Raw genomic sequence first — 14,527 nt, 5'->3', positions numbered from 1 at the left:
AAAAATCTGCCTGGGTCCAGAAATCCTTGTCCTCCGTAACCAGGCCCCTAGGCTCTCTCCAGCCCCACCTTATCCACAGGGAAAGGTTCTGAGATATCACCTTACCATCTCAAAGGGCCAGAGATCTGTGTAACCAAAGATCAGATATATGAGGTCAACATGGGGACAGTGTCACATTTTTAAGGAGGCATGGATAAATAGATAGAACACCTTTTTTGTTATTGTTGCTGTTAAATGAGAGGTAGAAGACAGCCCGTTTAATAAAATCATATGCTTAATTTGAAAATACATCAAGTAATTTGCCAAGGACCTCCTAATGCTTTGCTCAAAGGATGGATCTCTTCTCTGGTCTACTATTGTCAAACTTAATTCTATAATCCTCACCAAAGTTCTTGAATTTCAAGAAGCAGCAAGAACTCTCAGTTCTCCCCTCCCCACCTCCAGGGAACCTCAGGTCTATTAAAATGATGGCAATTTAAGATAAGGCAGGCCAGGACTTGAGGCTTTTGCACCTCTAAGGCCTGGCATCACCCTCTACAGAGTCAGGATCCCTGAATGAAACCAAATTATTTTAATACAGATAAGAAGCTGAGAGTATAAACCACAAACAGGTAATTAAATGCACAAGAATAAACTGTTGCACTTTGTAGGATTTAGGAGATATGGGTGCATTACTTCACTGCAGCCAGCAGTCACTTGCTAGCTAGCTACCCAGATCTAGACAATTCCTCATTCAGAGTTCTTGTTGGGCCTTCATTTATTTCTCAAACGACCTTGGTATGCAATGCTTGCCAGGCACCAGAACCTCATAACTTCTAAACTTTATAACAACCCTGCAAGGAAGGTAGTCCTATCCCTATTTTACAAATTTAAAAAAATGGAATCATAAAAAAGTTAGGTCATTAGTCTTAGTAAGGGCCAAAGCTGGGATTCAAACCCAGGCCTGCCTGCTCACCCTCAAAGGCTGAGTTCTTAACCACCTCAGCATACTGCCTTCTTGAACACACTTGAATTTCTTAGAGTTGTGATCTGCAGCTTCTCCTCCCCTAAAAGGAGATCCTCCCTTTGGATGCCTCCAGAAACCACATCTTCTCACTGGATTTCTAGCTTCTGCTGCAGTGAAAGCTAAGCTGTCAGTGGGGTGGCCTGGCAATTTGACTTGTTGCCAGGTCCTGACATTTTTCCCACTAAACGAATTCCTGTCTTTGACTTGTGGCTCTTATTAGCCTTCATTCCTCCTATGGGCTAGTGAGCCCAGACCCAACCTTATTCATTCTCTGTCCCTTTGATAAGTAAGAGATGCAGTTCTCCTTTACCTATCAAGAATTTAGAGGGAAAAGAATGAAGTAGAAAATATATGAAAAAGCTAATAACACAGAAGTAGAAAGAATGAGAGGGAACCTGATTTTAGGGGGAAAGGGCAATTTTATAAAATTATTTAATAAAAGATGAGCAATTTTACAAAGTGGACTATTTAATAAAATACCGAGGAGATCAGACTAATAACAGTGGTTAACAGGGCAGGGGGTTGGGGATGGTGGTAAAGTCAAAGCAGATTTCAGTTTGAACTACTATGTTTAATTTTGTAATAAGGAGAACATTTGAGTTGCTTCTGTAATTCAAAAAGAATTGTTTTAAAGAATGTAATCAGTTTTAAATTTCAAATTTTTAAATTGAAAAATTAGGAACTAATTAGGACTAATGATGAGGAATTGGTTAAAAGAACCAAACTTCCACCTATTTGATGAAATATAATACAGACTTTCAAAAGGTTGTTTTGAAGAAAGTTTAATGATGTGGAAAGTCTTCACAAAGTTATTAAAAGACAAATAAATGGGTTAGAAAAAAAGCAGGTTTAATGACATAAAAAGATATTTATAACACTGTTAAGGGAAACAATACGAGTAATGACAATATTATTTTATTGATTTTTTTTTTTTTTTTTTTTTTTTTGCTTAAAAGAAAAATACTATGTATACATTTTTTTTAAATGGTCTGAAAAGTTATAAACCAAAATGTCAACAGTGGTGGGGGCTGCGGGCAAGGGACAGAATTTAACTCATTTTTATTTTCTTCTCTTTTTCTATTGGTCCTATTTAATTTTGTACAATAAACATGCTTTAGCTTTGTAATTAAAGCACCATTTTTAATAAAAACTAAAACATGTTTCAAAGTCCTTTCTCAGAAAAGAAGTAGGGCAGAGAAAAGAAATTGTTTACGGATGCCAACAATAGCTGCATTTCCTTGTCGTTGCCCACAAGGAGAGCTAGAGAAACGAGAGGTAAACGCTGGCAGATAAAGGAAATAAAATAACTAAGGTGAAGGGAGACAACAAGATTTCAGTCAAGCCCGAACCGAGCAACGGCTCATGAGGCAGTGATGAAAATGAGTGATGATAGGCAGGTGTGCGAGTGTGAGAGCGAGGAGGAGGCCGGGCCTGGAGTCCACATAACTGGGAACCACACCACCGACACGTGGGGAAGGCATGAGGCAAGAGGGGTTGACGAAGGCAGGGCAGGTCTAAGGGGCTCCCCTTGCGGAAGAGAACACCTGCTTGTCAAGGTGGTGCCCAGATCTTACTTGTTATTTTATTTCTATTTATTTCTGGAAAGTGACAGATAAACAGGAATTGACTCCAAAACAGGAAGTTACTTATGACAACAGTGACACTGAAGTTAATTTCTTAGATTTTCAGTAAAAATCTAACCTGAGCAAAACATGTTCCAGAAAAAATGAGTAATGAAGTGAACTAATGTTTTCATGGGCTTTACGAAGCAGGCCATGGTTTCGCTGGCCATGAATCATCTTTCTGTAGGGAAGAGATCTGAGAAACGGGCACCGAATTAGCATTGTTCTTTCGTTTACCTATATCTCCAACTTCATTCAGCTCATAGTTTATACTTCTTTTGCTTCTATTTCCTACTTTTCTGCGCATCCAGCCCATCTAGCTTGGGTCATTCTTTCTAGAGAACTTCCCTGACCTTTTCTGTTCTCTGCGATTTCTGTGTTATTCGTTTTGACATTTTGTCTTTTAAAAACATCGTTTAGACATTTCATGTCTACTGTCCTCTAAACCAGCTCTTAAGTTCCTGCAGTGCAGGTACTGAGTTTTAGGCTTGTTTTGTTTGCTATGACACAGTGAAATACAAATGAATTTTGGAGTTAGATACCATCATTTTTCAGACTATAAATTCTGACAAAATAAAGTCCATAAAATTCTGATCTTCATTTATTTAAATGTAACAGAACAGAAAAAAAAAAAAAAACAGAAAAGAACATACCATAGTGTACTATGGTATTAGGGGTAACTTCTGCATTGTAAACCTTTTGAGATACACACACACACAATCGCACATGTGCACAGATTAGGTTACAAGGTAAAATGTATATCGCATTATGTCAAGCCACTGATATAGACCATGGTTGCGGTGTCAACTCTGCCAAGTGTACATTTACACTAGACATATTAGCTATGTCATTTAACACTCCCACAGACCCCTGCAAAAAAAAAAAAAAAAAAAAAAAAAAAGCTGTTCTCAAAGCTTCTGAGAAAGAGGTAGCACAAAGAGGCCACAGGTACCCTGATGCACCATGAGGGCCAAAGCTGATTGGAATAGAGCCGGTCAGGCCCGTGGCCAAATGACAATAAAGTGACATATAAGGTAGGGAAAAAGTGCCTGAGCCAGTATAATCTAATACGATTCTCTCTCAAGAAACTGAACTGGGTAGTTATATATGGAAGCTGAAAGGAAAACATGTTGGGGTAGGACCATGCTCGGTAACCTCACGTCCAAGTTATGAGAACTCAGAAACTCTGAGATGCAAGAGTTCTCAGGAGAAAAGACAGACATAGTTAATAGGGAAAATAAGCCAATTCATGAGTAGAGCCAACAGGTGACAATCACTGAGTCATAATAGTGGCCAAGTATCAGAGGAAAATATGGTTCTTCCTCTTCCAGAGCCCTAGGCCCATGTATCCATTATTTGGGGAAACTTGAGAGGCTCCACTCCAGGTAATCGCAAGACCCCTATGAAAATGATAGGAGAGTAACCATATTTAACATCTCAGTGTTTCATCCGCCTCGATACAAGTATGTAGAGAAATAGTACTTGCCCTCATGGTATTATCATGAGGACTATAAAACAGTAGTGAAACGATCTATACAGTCCCTAGTGCACACATTGAGGTCTTTGTAAATATGTGGCCACATTTACCTCTTACGTCAAAGAAAAAAATAATCTCTAATTCCCTTTCACTGGCAACACTTCCTTCTGCAGAAGCTGTTCATTGGCTCTATAGTCCTTATCTCCTTAAATACCAGATCTACACATAATAAATACCATAATAATCTTAAGACATTAGAGTACAGACTAAACATGTAGAAAATCAATAGGTTATAAGTATTCTAGATAAATCGACAAAATTTAAGAAACAAAGTTTGAAGCACTAGTTCCATCTTTAAAGGTTTAATAGTAATTTTGATGGTGACGACTTTTCTAATCATATGGAGACAAAACCACTGCATGAATGTGCCCCTGAGAAACAGTCCCACCATTGGACTCAGGGACGACGAGATCCCATAAGGGGACATCTTAGGGTCAAGAGGGCAAATTAAGAATCTGATCGATGACTTCCACAACTCAGAGCTCAGCAGTGAAGAGCCTTTCCCCACAGTTATTCTCAGAGTAACTGAGTCTTCTCTCCTTTTGCCTAACTAAACTGTCTTCCTATAGACTGCTATTGTTCTTCAATGCACCCATCCGCGTCCCCAGAAGAAACCCCAGGTGGGGAACCAGACTATAATTTAATCTGATTTCATGGTATGTAAATACCCACCATAGGCTAATGTAGTACTAAACTACGAAGATGCCAACTTCCCCAATATTTCAAAGACATTTATTAAGTACAGGATGTAGCTGAACAATCATCAAGAATTTTTCTTTTAAAATAAAATACTTAAAACTGCCTCCAACTGACTCTTCTATAGAAAATTTCCTGGCTGTTTTCACTGCTGAGTAATGTTCTGTTATTTTCACTCATGGGATTAGGTTTCTGCATATATTCATTTATATGTTCATTCGTAAAGTCATCAAATACTTATTGCAAGCCCACAGTAAGTCAGGCACTATTTCATGTGGTAGCGATATAGCAGGAAACAAAACAGACAAAAATCTCTGCTTTCATGCAGCTTTTATTCCAGTGGGAGTAGATGGACAATTAACAAAAAAAATGTAAATCACATAATCTATGAATTAGAGAGGTAAGTGTCATAGAGAGGATAGGACATGTTAAGGTAGTGTTAGAGAGAAAGCCACATGGTTCTGGAAAAAGCTCTATTGTAAGCTGAGGAGACAGCAAATGCAAAGGCCCTGGGGCAGAGTACACCTTGTATCTGAGGGACATCAATGTCGCTGAGCAAAGAGCAAGACAGAGCAGCAGGAGATGAGTCCAGAAAGGTAACCAGGAGCCGGATTACACAGACTCACTGACCACCGTAAGGCTTGGCCTTTACTCTAAATGGAAAAGAAATCACTGGAGAGGGTTCAGCACTAAGAAACAGAATCTCAGTATATTTTAGCAGGTTCACAAGTCAACAATATAATTACATAGCTGCCATATGGGGAAGTGGCTAAGAAGGACACAGGCAGATGCAGGCAGCTGAGCTGGGAAGCAATGGGAGTGATGCACTTCTATGCTGGACATGGACAGGAAGGTGGCAGCGGGGTAGCTCTGTTCAGAAAGTAAGGGCAACAGGCTTTGCACCAAGCTGGAAGCAGGTTATAGGAGAAAGAAGAGTGAGGAACAGCTCCAAAGTTCTGATCCCTGCAACTAGAAAAATGGAGTTGTTATTTGCTGAGAGAAAAAGTGGGGGGGCGGGGATATTTTGGGAGAAGCAGGTTTGGGCAAGAGAGAAGGGAGTGATCAGATTTAAACTTTAGGAAAGTTTAACTTCGAGATGCTGATTAGGTATCAGAAAAGAAGTTGAATATCCTTGTCTGAAATTCAAGGAAAGGCACCGTCTAGGAATAGAAACTTAAGTCATCAAAGCATGTGATGTATTTAAAGCCTCGGATTGGATGAGCTGGCCAACTGAGTGCAGATAAGAGAGGAGGCCCAAGGACGGAGCCGAGGGATCCTCCAGCACTCAGACAGAGATCAGAGGACTGAGGAGGAGCCCACAAAGTGGGTCAAGGGGCTCCAGCTGCACCTACTATTTTCACTCCTCTTACCCACCGTCACCTCCGACACGTCCACATACATGACATTTAATCTGCCCGGGACTCCTCCATCCCGCCCCCATAACCCTCACCACATCTTTGCCCGCACACCTGTCTGGGCACCCCTCGGATGACAGCTCTCGTCACCTCCTTTGCCACCTTCCCTCAACTGACAGCACTTTGCCCAGACAGGTGGCCACCCCCAGGGATCTCCGAGCAGCACAAACACGTCCTTCTCGGCATTAACACAGCTGTAATTCTACATTTATTAAAGGGATTATTTGATGTCTGTCTCACCATTCCGGGTGTCTGCAAGGACACGAAAGCAAGGTGGAGTCCGCTGTTGCGCCATCTCCAGTCTCTAGAAAGAGGCCCGGTGCAGAGCAAGCCCTCCACGCACACTATATGAGTGAAGGAATCGCTCTCATTGATTTTCTCTCAGTGAAACAATAAGACCCTCTTTGTCTAGGTTTCCAGTTAAAACATCCCCTTTTGTAAGTATGTCAACCAAAATTCACTATCCCTTAGCTAATCTCCACTCACTTTCTTGGAGTTCCTGCCTCCTGCTCTCTGCCTCTCTGGGCACCCCTCACCGGCCCCCTTCCCACCCCCCCACTTTCACATCCCCAGGAGAATCAATAACAAATACTGGCACATCTGTCACTCAACTGCCTTTAATTACTCAGCTCCAACCAGAGCAGATTTTTTCTCAACCTATTATATGTTTCAGAAGAGGTTGCTATGTAGTTCAAGTTCCAACGCTCCTAAAAAAGTTCTGAAGGGGACGTGAACAACAAGGAAACTGTGCTCAGCACATGCACAAACAGCTACAGTAAGCTACAGTATTTGGAGATAGTCAAGGAAACAAAATGCCCTCAAGTGAAAAAGAAAAAACAAAAATTATAAATAAATATTTACACATATACTTATATGTGCATTTTTTTTCTAAACAGAAGCTCCATGACAGCTTTTATTCGATTTTCAAAGCATGTAAAACCCCAGAAGGAAAGTTGGCAAAAGACGTATCCATCCTATAGAATAACACAGCAATTAGAACACTAGAGATCATCATGTATAGACATGAAATGATTTGTAAGACACTTCATTCAGAAGAAAAGCACATTATAAAATCTGTACATCATATTTAAGTAAACACAGATAATCTTTCTCTTCCCCTTAAATGTATACACATGGATTTTGAGAAGGGTGTTACCAAATTGAGAAGAGCATTACCCATAGAGAAGGAGAAAGAGATTGGGATTGTGGGTATGGTATCAAAAAAGACTTTAGTCTTATCTGAAATGTTTAAATTCCTTTATACATGGAGGACACGTTATATGTTGCTCAAATAAGTTAAAATTAACCTTCGAAGATTTTAAAAGAACACTGTAATCTAATCGTATTAAAGTGGTAAAAGCATACAGAGCCCAGTCACTGGGCCAGGCTAAGCAGGCCTTCAGCTCCAGCCCTTGTAGTTAGAATAGGCTCTCTGCTTCGGGTCTCAGGTTTAGGCACATCGACCTCCATTTCTGTTTATAATGACACAAGCATTCCAGGAGATCTACTGTTTAACTTAAAAGCGTCAATGAGTACCTGTCTAAAGCCCTGCCTGTTTACTCTAAAAGGAAGCCAGACACACAAAAAAACAAGAATGTTTCTGTATTTTTCAAACACAGAAGATAAATATTTACAGCATTGGGGACAGGTTTAACTGTAGTGTTGTGGCCATCTATGAATATGGGAGAATTAGAACTGTTTAAGAGAGGCATTTAATGAGACTTTAATCACCATCTAAGGAAACAAACAAAAAAAAGCTTTATGAGGTCACTGTGATGTCAAACCATAAATGGAAAATTATATGTCTGAAGATATGATCTGAAGCAGCAAGTCACTGAACAACTAAAAATTATTTCAGACAAGTATGAAAATTTAAGAAAAAAGAATGAAATTTTCTATGACCTCTAAATGCATCAAGCATTTCTGCAAACAGAATGACACACAGGTTTACTACATGTGTTGAACTCTGATTTTCGGTAGAAAATAGTATGTCTTTCACAATAAACACTGTAAATTCTAAAAGAATAAGTCTCATCAGTCAAACTGCTAAGACTCCAATGTCTATTATATTTTCAACTGAATGAAATTATATTTATAATAAAACGGCCATTTTTCACATCGCCCTTTCTCATTTGGCAGTTCCAGAAAGTCATCCAGAGGCCAGCGCTGTGTGCCTAAGAGCTGAGCCTGTGCTCAGGACAGAAGTCCTGATTCTGCAACTCCCGTCACACCGTTCGCCACCCTAAACACAGCTGAAGACACACTATGACGAAAATATAAAAACCAGTTCCTAACTAAAGGGTCTGAAATCTTTGAGAAAACTGAGGAAATATTCAAAATGATTTTAATATTACTGATAAAGCCACACGTCAGCAAGTACGAATGCAGAGTACAGTAGAGATGACTATATTAGGTGTTGGATTCAGTGGAAAGCTTGCCCGCATGCTTGTTTTTCTCTCTGGAGCCTGAACACTCTTTTCAAAAGCACCTAGCATGTCAAGGTGATGAAAATTACACAAACACACCACATGGCAAATAAATGGGGTCAGTGGCTCTGGTGCTGTCACTGAACTTAGCAAAACAAACACTGGTTCACAACAGTCATTATTTTAGTGCGTGCGCAGTTCGTGATGAAGACATTTTATTGTCTGTAATACTTAAGTACTCTGGGATCCCATTAAAGGAAAACCTGAAGCTCACGTTGCATCCAGGACTCATCCGCTACACACCTGACGCTAACTCAGTGTTCTAGCTCAGTCAGACTAATAATACAACCAATATTTTTCTTCAAACCCACAAGCTTAATTCAGAGATCTAAGAACTCTTGGCTTAGTACTCACACTGCCGTCAGGTGAGTCGCTGAGTGACAGATTTCTTGTCTCTGGGCAAAGATCTCTAAAGGTCAGAAAAGAAAAGACTTTTCAAGTTCAAAACCTCAAATCCCTTCCACTTATGACCAACCCTAAACCGGGGATCATGATCATCCAAATTATTTTTCATATATTTGTGTTTTTCAAGGCCTAAACAGTAGCACAAAGTTATACTCTCTGGAATAAAGAAATCTTGTATTTCCATTTAAGGATAGATTAATCTACTCTGACAATCAAGTGAATGAAGAGTAAGCCTGTCAGCATCTTATGAAATTAGGAGCTCAGGTCGTGTTCTTCACTACAAGAGAACATCTCACCTCTATACAAAGAACCTGCTGGCAGAGCCACCACTACTAAATACATCCACCATTAATTCACTTTAATCTGACTAGAGAAGTCTGTGGCAGCCTAAACTTTCATTATTCTATTGAGGCCCTATTAAATCCCTCTTTTGAACAGTTCTAATTCTCCCTTATTCCTAGATGACCACAACACTACAGTAAAACCTGTCCCCAAAACTGTAAATGGGGAACCACCTGTCACCTGTGTGGTTGTCCAATGAAACCAAAGGAGGCATATCATAAGCAAACACACTAAGAGAAATGACATTACAGATGGAAGGCTTCAAGATGTTATAGAACAACCATAAATGACTGCCAATTGCTGCACTTGTAAAGAACCTTTTGCATGCCGAACGCTTTTACGGTCAATTGATAAGAAAAGTTGCATCATCCCAAGAGGCAGGCATGTGTTTGCAACAAAGATAAAAGGTTTTTAGAAAATAAAACAACCAACAGCAGCTAATATTCACACACAACCCTCCCAAGTAGAAAGTCAAGGTAGATGCCAACTTGAGACTTCACCCTCTGCCAGAAAACCGCCTGTTGTACTCTTCCTCGAGTTAAGGCCTTATTTGGGAGAGTTTAGTGTTAAAGTAAAATATGTATGATTAGATGAGATATATTAATTTGGCATATTAAATGTTAAGAGTGGAAAGATGATGCAAAAAATATATAAAAAGCAGGAGTTTTGCAAGACACGCCCCAAACACTGCAGCCCCTTTACATAGAGGGACCAGAGCAGGAGGTCAGAGACATAGGGGTGCCTATCCCTTACGGAAAACATCCTAACACTATCCATAATTCATGAAGCCTCCTCTCTTTAGGTTCTCAGCTGCAAGGGGAACACACAAACTGCTAGACTTCTAAAAAAGGAATGGCTGCTTTTTCTGTTAAAATATCTACTTTCCTAAAAGCCAGAGTTCCTTGCATCTTTTTGGTGAATAGAAAACCCATGTGGAACGGAAAGGACAGAATTTCAGGAGAGCGATTACCCCTGGGGAGGCAGAAAGGGGAAAAGGCCTGAAGAGGAGGGTGGATAACTGGGTCTGCCTAAAAAGGAGATGCCTGAAGGATGTTTAAATGTTAACTTAATTTGTGCAGTCTGGGTGGCAGGTACTTGGAACTCTACTACACAGACATATTTTTTAATTTGTGTGTGTGTGTGTTTGAAGTACTTTATAATAAAAAAAATTAAAGTAAAATGTTTTAAATGTGAAAAGACACACAAAAGGCACAAAGAAAATGCAGGCTGGTGCCTAAGCATTGAGAAGTGGTGAAGCTCAATCGCGCTGCTTCCATTAAAGGTACTTGCCGAGCAACATGATAAACATGCACGAGCCTCCTGGGAACTGCTCAAACCCAAGATGACACACACTAAAGTTAGAACCCACTTCGTAGTTTTATATTTTATCGCCAGGGAACCTTTTGATATCAATCTTGTTAACAAAAGGCACATCGGTCCATTTATCTTTTGCCAGATAAAATGCATGCCCATATTTGAAGTTGTTCCAAAGGATGCGTAGTGTTATTTTAACGTGGAATCGTTAATCTAAATGAAAACCAAACTCCAGGAGGTGTAAATATGGCAGCTTCGTTTTTAGTACTGAAGCTTAGTTGGACCAGAGTGTAAGTGACACATCTCGGTTTAGCGTTCAAAGAAAAACAGCAGGATTTAGGCCAGTGCTAACGAATATGGCTGCTGCCAAAGAGAGAGAACTCAAAAAATCCACAGCTTACCTCTTGAGGATCCGCTACCAAATGGTCCATACCAACAATGCAATGACAGTCATTTAGAGCCAGCATGGCCTCTATGGGCCTTGTCATGAGTTTTTCCAAGTATCTACTTTAGTATATACATATCATGAGATCATTGGATTAGGGTACACAGCTACCAATATGCCCGTTCTGTGGATAGGTGTTAGCACCTCACCACATGCAAAAGTCACAAAAATATCACAGAAGTTGCAAACTGTCAAAATAGGGGCTAAATCTTGGCCCATAATATTTTATCGGGCTCACACATTTTTTTAAAACTTGAATTAAGATAATCCTCATAAACATCTTGATTTCTGTATTCTCTTTTCTAAATATAAGAAGATCTGGCAACGCTGGGCTGGTTTGAGCTAAGTGGCAGCTATTCAATTTGGATAAGGTCTGTTCACCACAGCCCCCAGCACCTCCCGTAACCCACGCTGACCAGCAGCACTTGGTCTCACTACCTGTCCTGTCCCTATAGGCACTGTAATCCTTGGCATAATACTAAGGGTGCGCAACCTTAAAGGCACTGGAAATGGATAGATCTTCCTTAGACCAAAATTAGAGAGTATGAGGGAGACAAGGAGAAAGGGCATGGTGTCTAGAATTCTGAATTCCAATACAGGGTAGAAGAGGGGAGGAAGAGCCTGAACCGGAAGTCATCCCTATCATCAACATACACCCATATCCAAGGTCCTGTTTCTAAGCTCCAATATATACAAAGTCTTTTTCTTATACTGATGGGATCCTAAATACATGAGATTCCTGACTCTGAACAATGCTCATTTCAGCTTAAGAGGGAACACTGTCTGCTCCCATATTGCCTAAGGATGTGCAGAGGTGTACTGGCTTGTTTCTTAATGCAATGTTCCCACCACCCAAGCCAGCCATGAGAATTCCTTTCTACCTGGTAATGAGTTAGATGCCCACAAATGCTGTGCCCAAACTCAGCGAATAAACGAAGCAGCACACTGTAACATTTGTTAAGCCAGAAGGAAAAGAAATTATGGCTAAAAACAAAAGATGTTTGATGCAGAGAGAAGAAATTACTCATCAACACAAAAATAAGTGTCAGATACTCGCACACAAAAGATGCACAGAGAAAGGTGGAACAGAATGCCATTCGTTAATCAGCTTCAAGAAAATATGTGTCTATATCAAAGGAATTTCCAAGGAAGAATTGTAACACGCTCCTCATTTTGCACATAGACATATACAAGCATACACGCTATGTATATATAGCCATAATTATGATCAAGTTCAGGATAAATTAAGTTACTACCACATATAAACTACATAAGAAAACAAGAAAAGATCCTGTAAAAAAGAATTTCTAGAGTCCATAGCACATCAGTCTCAAAGCACTTTATGTTATAGAAACCTAATTTTCCTAATCAGAAGTGTCAAAGGTCATGTTCTCCCTGGTACCTGCAGAGTTTCAAGAAACATTTCAAAATCAAAGAGTCTTACTTCTTAGGGGTTACGAGATCACTGGCAGAAAAAATTAAAGCCACATCCCAGCATACTTTCCACAGCTTGGTTTTTTCCACCCCTGCAGATAGAAAAGAAGGTAAACACTCACCGCAGAGAGCTGGCTCCACGTGGATCTCAGCGGCTTATGGTGAATCACGATTTTTTCATCTGACTTCTGTTCTTTGGGCTCCGACTCTTCATCAGAGTCAATGTCAAGGGCCTTTTCTTTGTAGTTTTGATACAGGACAGCATTTTCTGCAAGAAAACAAATCCTACATGTCACTAATGGCTCCCCATCAAGCTCTTTGTTCTAAACAAACATCTATATTTATACAATGTTTGCTCTCCAGTTTAATAAACAACAGAGAGGCAAATGGATTTTGTCACTGAAGAGTATTTCAACTACCAAAAAGTGATTTTCTCACTCACACAGCTCTGTCCCATATTATTACCCATAGGGGAAGGGGAGGGGCCCATACATGAAATGCCAACTGAAGTAAAATTTCCATGTCTCTGTCTACCACCCATGAAGGACGGTCAGATCTGTTTTAAACCACCGTTCCTTAGGTTAAATTGAATCCATACCCTACCTTTCCTTCAAGGCCTATCACTATTTATTTATCTGTTTAACAAACATTTATTGTATATCGACAATGTGCCAAGGCCTGGGAGTAAATAGAAAATTAAAGACGCTTCTTGTGCCTCATGAATTAAAAATTTAATGAAAAAAAAAATAGTCGAAGTCACTCATTCATTTATTCATTTAACTGATATTCAGAAAATGCCTACTAGATTCCAACAACTACTAGGCACTGGAGATAGAACAATGAACAAAAAAGACACTCTCAAATTTCATGGAGCTGATAGTAGAATGAGGTGTGACAATAAATAAACAAGTAATTTATATGCCAGATGCTGATAAGTGTCATGGATAAAAATTACACAGGAAAACGAGGGAAATGTTATGAGGAACATATGTAGATTTTAAATAAAGTAGTTTAAGAAGGTCCCACTGAGGTGACATCCAAGCAAAGATGTAAAAGAGGTGAATAAGGAAACACCTGTACAAAGGGGGAAAGAATATCCTATCGGAGGGAAGAGCAAGTACAAAGGCCCTGAGGCAGGACTCTGCTTGTGGTGGCTATGTATGAAAATCAGCAAGGAGACCTGTGTGGCTGGAATAAGGTGAGAAAGGGGAAATAGTCTAGGAGGTGGAGCCTAGGGATGAATAGAAGACAGCTCAAGTAGGACCTTGCCTCAATGCCATTGAAAAGGCTTTCGTTTTTGTTCCAAGTGAGAAGGCAAGTCCTTGTAGGGTTGAGGACACAATGATCTTGCACGAATACACACCTACGCACTGACAGATTTATATGCAGGTGCTCTGAGAACAGACTGTGGCAAGGTGTGATCTCATCTGAGGGTCAGACAGGTGTCAATGAGGAAATCTAAGATCTGAAAGCTGAGGAGGCACAAAGCTAAAGGAAAAAGCATATGCAGAAGCCCTGAGGCTAGTGAGAATATAGTCCCTCAGAAGTAAAAAGGCATCTCAATGTGCCTGAGAGTAGGTGTCCAGAAGACAATGAGCCCAAAATGAGTTTGGGGAGACGAGCCAGACAATCCAAATCAAGCACTGTTTTTTGGGCAATGTTAAAGAACTGAATTTTATCCTGAGTACAAAAAGATTGAGTTTCTTTCACACTGTAAAGATAGTCTTTTATCCTGATTACAGTGGGAATCCACTAAAAGAAAAGATTTCATTAGACTGTAGGGGCAAAACATTGACTACTTAGGAGACTGAGGATGCTATTGAAG

At 40.0% G+C, this 14,527-nt stretch overlaps 1 protein-coding gene across 2 annotated transcripts in view; it reads right to left on the bottom strand.

Annotated features, from left to right (window-relative positions):
- Positions 1-14,527, bottom strand: part of ARHGEF26 (Rho guanine nucleotide exchange factor 26) — a 115,909-nt gene that overhangs the window by 96,240 nt on the left and 5,142 nt on the right. For both annotated transcript variants that reach the window (XM_016138712.2, XM_016138713.2), the window contains exon 4: positions 12,825-12,970. In XM_016138712.2, the coding sequence (XP_015994198.2) occupies positions 12,825-12,970 (146 nt within the window). The remainder of the gene's footprint in view (positions 1-12,824; positions 12,971-14,527) is intronic.

Source organism: Rousettus aegyptiacus, unplaced genomic scaffold (genome assembly GCF_014176215.1).
Source record: "Rousettus aegyptiacus isolate mRouAeg1 unplaced genomic scaffold, mRouAeg1.p scaffold_m13_p_4, whole genome shotgun sequence".
Lineage (NCBI taxonomy): Eukaryota > Metazoa > Chordata > Mammalia > Chiroptera > Pteropodidae > Rousettus > Rousettus aegyptiacus.
This window is presented reverse-complemented; position numbering and strand designations above follow the sequence as displayed.